Here is a 12113-nt window from a genome sequence, read left to right as displayed (position 1 = left end):
TTGACAGCTGTTGCCCAAAGAGGAGACTTAGCTGAGAGTTGGAAGTAAGGATAAAATTTGTTTGATATATCCTACTTCTTTCTGCTAATAGTTTTAGTCTCATATCTGTGGTGAAGAATGACTTAGCCTTTTCTTGAGTCCACAGATTTTTTAATACATGTAAGAACCACATAGTGCACCTATGCCTTTTTCTTAGTACCTCAGAATAGTGTGTAATTTATGCAAACTGTTGGGGAAATGTTAGTGCTTTTATTGAAACACAAATAAAGGATATTACAAAATTTGTTTCTAGCAAGGGTTAATAACTGTAGCTCTTGTCATGTATCCAGCATTGGGACTAGCAGCTCTTTGAAGATCGCCAATGAGTTCTTGTATTCACTTGGTTGCTTTAGAGTAATGTAGAGAAAAACATTTCATAACACTTAAAACATCATAAACATGAGTTTTTTATTGCCTGTGAAGACCTGAAGAATGTATTTTATGTTTTTTAAAACAAACAGGGACTGCCTAAACTTCTTAAGCATGTTGTACTTTCTTAGATAAGGTCGTGCAGTTCAGCAGAGGAAGTGCTGTACCTTAATCTGAGATCTCAGATTTCTTTCACTAAAAGAAAGACGTGTACACTTACTGGGATTTTTTGCTGGATTTGTAAACTTTGGGAAGACATTTTATTAATGATGCGAATTTTTAAAGCTCTCTTTTATTCACTTCTAAATTGACCTTCCTTTTAGTAAGGAACCAATTTCATTTTATTAAGCAACAACCAGTATTATGACCATTAATTGCAATACATTTTCATTAAGAAGCCTGAAGAGTGATATTTGAGGAATTTGAGGGCTGTGAATTAAATATAGTACCATTCATTGCAACAGCAAATTGATCTTTGATTCTTAATTATTTTTGTGAATTGATGGTTCTGCCCCATCTTTATATTTTTATAAATATTTATATAAAATTTTTATATAAAAATGTTTATAAAATAATTTTCTATAAAAAATTTTTCTATAAAAATTTTAATAAAAATTTATAAAATATAAATTCTGCCCCGAATTTATATTTTAGAGTAGACTTATCCTCTTCATCTTTGTTGTTGCAGTTGAAATTTTATTAAACAAAAGTGATTTTTGTTTGGTTCTATTCCTTTGGAAACCTTGGTATAATCCTTTTCAAAAAATACCGGGTTTTTTTCATATTGTATTTTGAGAAAATAAAATGTTCGGCTTTCCTCTCTTAGGTATAGTGCCTTTCATAATCTTTTAACATGCCTGTTAACAGATACGGAAACCAGTGAGGTCCAAACATTGTGGTGTGTGCAACCGCTGTATTGCAAAATTCGACCATCATTGTCCATGGGTGGGCAACTGTGTAGGTAAGTTTTATGAGTAATTTCTAAATATATTGTTCATTTAAATTACTCTAGGTAACTAATGAAGTACAATATTAAAGTAGGTGTAGAAGGTTCATTCTAGCACCCTACAATACCCCTTGTTCCCCCAATTATTTTCTGAGTGGCAAAACATCAACTCAGTTGTAAGAGAGAGGGGAAAAGACATCATAAAATCAGTGTCTAGAAAAGATTGATATAATTTCTCTATCAATTCTCTCTGGTGCCTACTCTTTCCTATTTTCTCCATTGGATAACAGTGAAATCAGTAAAGAGGCAGATTGTGTTGTTTTTTAGTTAAACTAAAGAAAGTAAGGCAATAAAAAATATCTAAAGGTTGTTATGTACAGAGGCAGAGAAGGATGACAGATAAGAACTCTACATATCTCAGTGTTCAAGAATGGCATAGTCTGAGGAAATGAACTAAGTGGTCTGAGACGTGGCCCTGGAGATTTTATGAGAGGACAGCAGGGAAACATTACAAAGATTGTATGACTGTGTTGGGGAGAAGCCTTTAAAAAGTAGGATTTTAAAGTTTATAAAACTAAAGATAAAATAGGATTATTTAAACCTCAAGGCAAATAGTAGAATTAAAGCTCAAACTTGTGATTTATTTGGTTCATTAAGACTCTTTTGAATGAATATCATTGCAGTCACTACATCTTTGTGTGTCATTATAAGCATTCTTTTATTTTAACAATTTTATTAAAACATTTATTTTCTTGAAGAACATTTTGTAAAATAAATAATGTATGTGATTATTGTCCAAGGTGTATCTCACTTTTCATGGAATTTCGCCACCCCTACCTCACCCCTAGGTATATTTCCAGTTGTTTTTTCTTAGCTAAAAAAAATTGCTTCTGTTTTGTTCTTTAGGTGCAGGCAACCATAGATACTTCATGGGCTACCTATTCTTCTTGCTTTTTATGATCTGCTGGATGATTTATGGTTGTATTTCTTGTGAGTACAATTAGTTTTTTATCTTCTTAAAACACGTGTTTGTGTACTCATGCTTTACCATATTAACAAAAAATGTGATAAAGACAAATGTGTTTTAACTAAAAATTATGGTTTGGGGCACCTCACTACAATGAAGCATAAAGAAAAAATAGATATAGAACTGTCAAACATGTTCAACATAGAGTATAAGAAACAGAATTATCAGTTAATTATCTTTTAATAGGCTTTGAAAAGCTTCTGGGTAAAAAACACCAACATTTTTCACATCACATGCTTGCTTTACTCTAGTAGTTTATAGATTTTGTGATTGTGCTAGTTGCTCTTTCTTACCAAACAGCTGGGAAAATATAGTTAAGTTTGCACAGAACTTGAAATATTTTGAAGAGTAAGGTATAATTATTGCCTATTAGAGAATATTTAAAAGGTTAAGAATAAGTTGTCATTCAGTGATCATATGGGTATAGTATCTTAGAAGAAATGATGGGGTTTTATTGCACTGAGAACATAATTTGGAAAGAATTTAAATGAAAATATTAGTTACTGTCCTTCAGGGCTTGGTGGTATTTAGCACAAAGATGTATTAGATACTGACTTAAAAATAAGTCTTGGATGATTTCCTAGTCCTCCTACTCCCACAGATATTAAGAATAATCTCTGTTATTGCCCTAATGAAAAAGGAGGTTACTTCCTCAAATAGGGATTAACAGAGAGAACGATTTTGTCAGAGATCTTTACCTAATTTCTGGCAGCCCAACACACCTGAGAGAGAGAGCATAGTCCTACTAATAACATCAGTTCTTTATGGCAGCAGCTCTCAAAGAGTAGATTTTGTTTTGGAAAAAGCCCCCCTCACCAAGGTGATCTTGTGTTATGTTCCTCCCCTCCAAAGAAGTCTCACATATCTGTATCATCTTATCTTTGTATAAAGGAATTGTTTTTTTACATATTGTATGTATGCAATACCAATCAAATAAAAACTGTATATCGTTACAGTACAGGTTTGTTGGTTTTTAGGATTGCCTGCTGCTTTTTCTATTTCTGCTTTTGATATGTTTTTTCACTAATGTACAAGGGGATTACTTAAGAGTATGAAAATACTTGCATTGAAAGTCATCATTTAAATTCTTGGATCGTGTTTTCTAAGTGGTGCCTACCACAAATGTCCGCACGAGGTGCTTGAATGATTATTGAGTAAATTTGCGTTCTTCTGCTCTGATTTTAGACTGGGGACTCCACTGTGAGACCAGTTATACCAAGGATGGATTTTGGACATATATTACTCAAATTGCCACATGTTCACCCTGGATGTTTTGGATGTTTCTGAACAGTGTTTTTCATTTCATGTGGGTGGCTGTATTACTCATGTGTCAGATGTATCAGGTATGTGCAAGTGCATTATTTGTTCTTTAGTGTGCAGAGAACTTTTAAAAATTCACTCCTAGCTTAAAAGTTAACAATGTATTCTCTCTCTGTAACCATTCCTACTTTTCAGTAATTAAAATTTTTTCAAGAGTTAAAATTTTCAGTTTGCTGTTCCTTTCTTCTTCACTCTTTCTCTCCACCTCTCCTCCCTCTTCTTATATTATGAACTTTTAACTTTCAGTACTACTGTCATCAAAACTTTTTCTCTTTCCTGGTTTACATACATCCAGTTGGATATAAGTGTGAGCTTAGACTGATGGTTCCATTAATTTTGTGTGTGTTTTAATATTTTATTACCTATAAATATCAGTATTTATTCAAGAGTTTTTTTCATTAGGATTTTTAAAAAAGCTCCTTCTTAAAGGGGCTGATGGAGAGGTAGTATGTACATAATGTCCATGCCTGCACATACACAGTGCCAGGTGACCTGTTTTTAAATATTTTCCCTGTTTAACCAGCTACTTCCCACAGAGTCAGATGGTACTGTGTAAACCCGCTTGATGATCTCCTGATGGAAAGCCAGAAACAGACTCCATCCTGATCCTCTTGAGAATTAACTTGTTTTATATTAAATATTCAGAGAGTTAATGGTTTGCTTTCTCTTGCCTCTTAGATATCATGTTTAGGTATTACTACAAATGAAAGAATGAATGCCAGAAGATACAAGCACTTTAAAGTCACAACAACATCTATTGAAAGCCCATTCAAGTACGTACATATCTATGAATTTAATATTTTCTCTTGACATATAAAGTTCCTTACTAACTAAACTCAGCAAATATCTAGTGAGTACATCAAAGAGAAGTATTTTCTTTAAGAATGGCAATAATATATGAAACAGGGAATATTTATTTTACTTAACAATGTGTAAAATAGCTTATAAAACATACCGAATACCAAGATTTCTGCCAGATGAAACATTGGTTAGTTCACCATAACTTTAGTATTTATCACATTAACTGTATATAAATTTGTGATATTCATTTTTTCCTTAATTATACAATTCAAACTTTATTGACCTACTAACGTTTAGTATTTGTTCTTTAACCTTTCCATCAATTTATAAATTTTCATTCAAAAATGAATGTATCCAGAAAATTGAAATAAGATTTTAAAAAATACAGTTGATTAAAATTCATTATTTAGGGAAATTTCCCAGACGCTAGGGCAACTACTTTTTGGTGCAAATTACTTACTTTATTTGCCCTCTGAATGACACAAAAATTTCCACACACCTAGTTTTCTTTTCTTTTCTTTTTTTTAATTGAAGTATAATTGACATATGACATTATATTAGTTTCAGGTATACAACATAATGGTTTGATACTTGTATACACTGCAAAATGATCACTGCTAAAATCTAGTTAATGTCTGTCACCATACATAATTGCAAATTTTTTTTCCTTGTCATGAGAACTTTTAAGATCTATTCTCTTAGCCATTTTCAAATATGAAGTACAATATTAACTATAGTCACCATGCTGTATACTGCATCCCCAGGGCTTACTTATTTTAGAACCGGAAGTTTGTACGTTTTGAACCCCCCTCGCCTATTTCGCCCAGCCCCACCCCCAGCCTCTGCCCTCTACCAGTCTGTTCTCTGTATCTGTGAGCTTGAGTTTGGTTGTTCAGATTCCATGTAAGTGAGATTATGTGGTATTTGTCTTTCTTTGTCTGACTTATTTCACTTATAATGCCCTCACGGTCCATCCATGTTATCACAAGTGGCTATATTTCCTTCTTCTTTACAATGGCTGAATTTTATTTCAGTGTGTGTGTGTGTGTGTGTGTGTGTGTGTGTGTGTGTGTGTGTGTGTGTCGCATTATTTCAATCTATTCATCTGTCGATGGACACTTAGGTTGTTTCCATATCTTGCCTGTTGTAAATAATGCGGTAATGAACATGGGGTGCAGATATCTTTTCAAGTTAGCGTTTTCATTTTCTTTGGATAAATACCCAGAAGTGGAATTGCTGGATCATATGGTAGTTCTATTTTTAATGTTTTGAGGAACCTCCATACTGTTTTCCACAGCGGCTGCACCAATTTACATTCCCACCAACAGTGCACAAGAATTCCCTTTTCTACACATCCTCACCGACACTTGCTTTTCTTGTCTTTTTGATAATAGCCATTCAAACAGGTATGAGGTGATATCTCATTGTGGTTTTGATTTGCATTTCCTTAAAAATTAGTGACGTTGAGCATCTCCTCGTGTCTGTTGGCCATCTGTATGGCTTCCTTAGAAAAATGTCTATTCAGATCATCTGCTTATTTTTTAGTTGGATTGTTTGCTTTTTTGCTCTTGAGTTGTGTGAGTTCTTTATAGATTTTGGATATTAACCCCTTATCAGATATATGATTTGCAAATACTTTCTCCCATTCAGTAGGTTGCCTTTTCATTTTGTTGATGGGTTTCCTTTGCTGTTCAGAACCTTTTTAGTCTAATGTAGTCTCATTTATTTATTTTTGCTTTTGTTGCCTTTGCTTTTGGTATCAGATTCACAAATTCATCACCAAGACTGATGTCAAGGAGCTTACCACTTGTGTTTTCTGGTTTCAGTTCTTACATTCAAGTCTAATCCATTTTGAGTTAATTTTTGTGTATGGTGTAAGATAGTGGTCCAGTTTAATTATTTTGCATGTGGCTATCCAGTTTTCCCAACACCATTTATTGAAGAGACTGTTCTATTCTTTTATTTATATATATACTTTTTAATTTGCATTCACTTCAAAGTTAAGAAACAGTAGTTTCCTAATAATAGAAATATTTAAAACTTTGAGTTTTACTCAAGCTGCTTATCTACTGCCATCAAGCTTTTGTGGTGCTATTAATTGTTGCATGTTTGTGGAAAGCATGTAAACCTTTAAATAAAAGCAAAAATAATAGAGTCGGTTGAGTAGTTTTGAGAATTCTCCCATAGGCACAATAATTGTGTAAGGTGTAAAACTGCTTTTCCAAAGGTATTCTTGAAGTTCTAAAATTTTGGGAACTTTCCTTGATATTTCTTTTTTTAAATTGCTATTCTTGGGTACACTGTCAAGTTTATGCTATTGATATTATTTTGTCTTTTACTCTCTCAATTTTGGATATAGTTTGTCTCCTTGCCAAAGAGCCACCAGTCAAGGAAAGGTTTTATCAAAAATTGCGTGTTACACAGGAATGAAAGAAATGCAAATTTGAATAACTTTAATATATAATTGTGTAACCCATTGTATTAGCAAAAGAGAAAAATCAGAGCCGTGAAGAAACATGAATGCATACATATTTTGTAGAGTTATAAGCAGGTTCTTTCTAGCAGGAAACCTGAGTTCTTAAGTTTCAAAAAAAATATATTTAACATTAAAATGATATTAAACTCATATTAAATTATTGTACTAATAGACTTTTTTTTCTTTTTCTTTTTCTTTTTTGTTGGGGGTGGTGTTTAGCCATGGATGTGTAAGGAATATTATAGACTTCTTTGAATTTCGATGCTGTGGCCTCTTTCGTCCTGTTATTGTGGACTGGACCAGGCAGTATACCATAGAATATGACCAAATATCAGGATCTGGGTACCAGCTCGTGTAGCAGCATCTTTATCCTATGAAGCATATTGCTGAGTGGTGCCTGAAAATTGTGTCTGTCCGTGTCTCTCTCACACTCAAATCCACATCCTTTGAACAAATAGCATGCTATATGTAGGGCTAACTGTGAATTTTAGTCTTTTTTTTCAACACTTTTATTAACAAAAGTAAACATGGACAGAACACACTGCCACTTCTGGGAAGAATAAAGGTCTTAAAAAGAATGTTAATGGTTCTTAATATGGGAATTCACAAAATACTCAACTTTTTGGTTTTGTTCTCATAACATTTTTCATGAAAAAAGAGTGAACTTATTCTGTTGACAGACATGGTATACTGATCAGAAATGCTTGATTCTAGCTAAAATTAAATTTATGGTATACAGCTAAATTTTATGATGCAATCTAGTATTGCATTTAATTCCAAGAAAGTTGTCTTAAATTGCTTCAGACTAGTATTATGTACGTGTTAGAATGTACATGTAAATACTGTGATGAAAATCATGTGGTTTTATTAGGGATCTACTGTAATGTGTCTTCAAAGACACAAGAAAATAATGTTCACCAAAAAATGTGCTAACAATATTTTATTGCTATCAGCTGTTGGCAATGCTGATATATTTCTAGTTCAGTGAAATAATTTTTAGTAACCTTGCTCTAAGGTTTTATGGTCTGATAATAAAGCACTTGCATGAGTATAGTAAGTCATGTTATTTTGTTCAACTTAAAAGCCCTACTAAGTGCATGATACACCTCATAGTATGTATACTGGCACACACTATCCAGTAAAGCATAAATTAGAATTTAATTTGATGTGCACATAGTCCAGTTTTTTAAGGGTTGAGCTATTTTCAAGAAAAGGCAGAACAAATAAGTTAATGCAAAATTCTCAATAATAGAAATAAATGGCTATACTGCAAAATAAAGTCTAGACAAAATAATGGAGTCTAGCTAAAGATGGAGCATGATCTCTGTACATATAGCACATGTGAATAAAAGAAAAGCTAATGGTATATTCTGGTTTTTAAAGAAAGACCTATCAGAAAGAATTTTATCCCTAAGATTGTTTCAATTTTCCCAATATTGAATGTTTTGAAATTTGTTAATGCTGTCTGAAACAATTTCAGAAAGATTTTCGAATTGTCAAACATGATGCACTGATCAATTTTTGTTGCAGCATTTCCATACTGTCATGGTGAACTGTTGGTCACTGCTTCCATAACTATTGTTTACAGGTTTAGTCCTCTTAAGCGCTATAGCAAACTGTGGTTCGAGCAACCTGTGGGAAACCTGTGAGAGGAAATGGGCTGGGGGAGGGTGGGAAAAGGGTGGTCCGACCAATGACAGATCCTAGACCAGTGTAAAGATTGCGTATCTGCATATAAATAATTTATCAAATAGTTTTCTCTTTGTGTCTCTATGTGTTAGTGTATTTAAAGCTGCTCATTTCATTTTATCCAACCAAAAAGAAAAGGGAGATAATTAATGAGCTTCTAGTGATGTTCAATATCGCTGTTGATAAGCATTATACCCTGCAAGTTCACTGCATGTCTGATGCTTGGTAAAATTAGTATTCTCTGTAAAATGCAGATTACAGGTATTAAAGCAGTCTAGTGGTATACCCGCCCCTTGCCTTAGTAAGAGGAGCAGTGAAAATGTATATAGTTGATGTTCAGTATTTCCAAGTACCATTTTTATATAGTAGTTTCTTTGAGCATAAGTCATACATCAGAAAAATTACTCTTAGTGTACTTGAGTGTTTTAATATTAGAAAATTGGCATACGTACTTTATTTTTGAAAAGGGAAGAGATGGGTGTGGGGTGGCAATAGCATTGTGCCATTTTGTCATAGAATGTACAAAATTGGTTAACTTTACAAATGTCTCTGCTAGTTTTGACTACTAATTGGGGGAAATTTTAGATAATTTTTAAATTCAAAGTTATTTATAAAAGGCTAGAATTCATTTTAATTTTTTGTATTTTGAGCCACTTCACATGAAGACTCAGTTGCAGTTTTTATCGAATACATTTTTATTAACAGTCAAATACAATGGTGGTTTTCTCAGAGTTTGGATGAGAGTGTTGCTACCATGTCCTTTCTTTATGGTACAATATTCTTTCTAGTGCAAAGGAGATGTCTTTCAGTTAGACAGAAAAAAACAAAACTCTAGATGTATACATGGAAAATATTAGCAATGTTAATGCTTTAGTACTAGCCATCTCATAGTACCAGTGAAATTTATAACTCAGAAATGGTCTGATGGTCAGGAGCCAACCATGCCTCTGTGTACTGTCTAATTATTTTGTAGGTCTGTGTGTGGAACCAGTTTAACCCCGTTCTAAAGTTGTGTATGAAGGTGACCCTTTGGGGAATAGTTCGTATCAGCTTCATTGCATACTTTTAGCAAATAGGAACTTATTTCTCAGCTCTAAACATGAATTACTTCTTTGGAATTTTTTCCTTATTTTGTTGTTCCCAGGAATTTATTTGAAATATTAATAGGCATAAAACAGCATCATTATTATACTTAAGCTATGGATATTTTTTATATTTTCTTTATTTATAACTGTGCCAAGTATTATTTTGCTACTTAACGTGTTACTCTGTGGAAAGAAAAACCTGTAAAGTGTTTAATAAATTAGCTCTCCTTACATAAATTAAATCTGTCAAAATTTTGTAAAATATTAATCAGAATAAATATTGACTCTTAAATGTGTGTTTGGTTTTTTGCTCAGTTCTCTTCAAGAAATTGATGAAACATGGGTAGTGGTACCTGTGATATGAAAAGATTATTCTATATGTTTATATCTGGGTCAACTAGGAATCAGGTGGCAAGACTAGAAATTGGCAAAAATAGAAGGTGGTGGTAGTATTCTTTAAAAAAAAACAAAAACCAGCAACCTCTAATTCTGTGTGTGTATGTTTGTGCTTGTAATGAATTTTTTTTTAATAAGAGAATATGTTTTTCTTTAAGAATTTTGTATTCTATGGAGTTACTTAGGATCCTCAAGGACTGTATGAATCTGTAAGATTTAAATGTAAGTATGTCTAAAGACTCTGTAGTAAAATAGTGGAAAAGGAAACCTACCAAGCATTGATCTCAGTTACTTGAGAAACCCTGCATGGCTAAGAAAGCTTTATTTGGGACTTCAAAAAGCAAAAATTACGGAGGAACCCTTTCCTGTTGTTCACATGATTGTTTATGGTTTAATTGAGAACCCAGTGGTGTTAAACAAATATTTTCAGATTGGACTAATTTTCATTTCATAATTATTTTACTGTATTGAAAGTAATGCCTCCAGAGCTGTGTAGAACTCAAGTAACAATGTTTTGAACAAATATAAATAATAAAGGAAATTCTACTGTAAGCCCTCCCTTTTCATTCCAGTTAGGTACTTTTCTCCTCTTTGTCTTCTTGTCTGGATTCCCCAGTCCTTCCCAGATTGGTAGATTGTACCTATGATGTAGATTTCTGGTTCTAAGAGTTTACAGAGATAATTGGAAACAAGTGGTACATACCAGGACAAGAAATATTAGCTTCAGGTCAGAAAGTAAACCTTCAATTTCATAAAGTTCTTGGTATTAGAGTTTTCTATTAAATATCTTTATGTGACTATTAAAATAGAAAAATCTGTAATTCCAAGTGGAAACTTCAGAATGTCCCTTGATCTAGGTCAGCTAAGTCATAAACTCAAGGAAACCAAATGTGCCTATTAGAAAACTCTTTTTGCCTTTGAATTGGAGTATGAATGTTTTGCTCAGATAAATTTTACCAGAATATCTCTGTCATCAGATATTTACTTGGATTGGAAAATACTTTTTAATAGACAGCAGTGTTTCTAGTACTAAGTAAGAAAGAGGGATTATTTCCATCCAAAGCATTAGAAAGCCTCATTGCTGCTGCTGCTGTTTCTTGGATCTGTAGGTTTACACTTGTCATCAAATTTGGAAAATTTTCAGTCATTGTTTCTTCAAATATTTTTCTTCCCCCCTTTCAGCAAACTCCAGTTATACGTATATTAGGCCACTTGAGATTGTCCTATAGCTCAGTGATAATTCATTTTTTAAAATTCTCTTTTTTTCCCTAGTGTTTATCTTAGATAGTTTTTAATGTCTTTAAGTTCACTTAAATTTTTTTCTGCACTGTCTAGGCTGTCTGTCATCAGTACTATTCAGTATTTTTTATCTGCCACATTATAGTTTTCACCTACAATGTTTTATTTGAACCATTTTTACATCTTCTGTATCGCTACTTAACTCTGAAAATAGAGAGTACAGTTATAATTGTTTTAATATTCTTACCTGTTAATTTTCATATGTATGTCAGGTCTGGGTTGGTTTTGATAGATTTTTATTCATCATTATGGACTGTATTTTCCTACTTCTTTGCATGCCTGGTAATTTTTGATTAGATGCCAGACACTATGAATTGAGTGCTGGGTATTTTGTTATTCTTATAAAAATTCCAGAGCTTTGTTCTGGGATGCAATTATTCGGAAACTTTGATCCTTTCAGGTTTTGCTGTTAAGCAAGATTTGTTAGGCAGGACCAGAGCAGTGTTCAGTTCAGGGTTAATTATTCCCCATTACTGAGGCAAGACCTCAGTAATGTACTGAGGTCTCCATCCAAAGCTCCAAGAGTCACACTTCTCAATCTCACTGGTGAGAATAGGCACTATCCCCAGCTCCATATGAGCACCAGACACCATTCTCTCTAAATCTTTCAGGTGTTTTTTTCTGTAGTCTTGGATCTTGGGTAGTTACCCCGCATGCATGTGCAAT

At 33.1% G+C, this 12113-nt stretch overlaps 1 protein-coding gene across 10 annotated transcripts in view; it reads left to right on the top strand.

Annotated features, from left to right (window-relative positions):
* Nucleotides 1–10048, top strand: part of ZDHHC17 (zDHHC palmitoyltransferase 17) — a 232166-nt gene extending 222118 nt beyond the window's left edge. For all 10 annotated transcript variants that reach the window (XM_024736498.1, XM_024736493.1, XM_024736499.1 and 7 more), the window contains 5 exons: nucleotides 1276–1369; nucleotides 2261–2344; nucleotides 3567–3724; nucleotides 4380–4474; nucleotides 7198–10048. In XM_024736498.1, coding sequence (XP_024592266.1) covers nucleotides 1276–1369; nucleotides 2261–2344; nucleotides 3567–3724; nucleotides 4380–4474; nucleotides 7198–7336 — 570 coding nt within the window. In that variant the 3' untranslated portion in view covers nucleotides 7337–10048. The remainder of the gene's footprint in view (nucleotides 1–1275; nucleotides 1370–2260; nucleotides 2345–3566; nucleotides 3725–4379; nucleotides 4475–7197) is intronic.
* The last annotated feature ends 2065 nt before the right edge of the window (nucleotides 10049–12113 follow it).

The sequence above is a fragment of the Neophocaena asiaeorientalis genome, unplaced genomic scaffold (genome assembly GCF_003031525.2).
Source record: "Neophocaena asiaeorientalis asiaeorientalis breed wild unplaced genomic scaffold, Neophocaena_asiaeorientalis_V1.1 scaffold134, whole genome shotgun sequence".
Taxonomy (NCBI): domain Eukaryota; kingdom Metazoa; phylum Chordata; class Mammalia; order Artiodactyla; family Phocoenidae; genus Neophocaena; species Neophocaena asiaeorientalis.
Note: the sequence above shows the minus strand (reverse complement) of the source record. Positions and strands in the feature narration are given on the sequence as shown.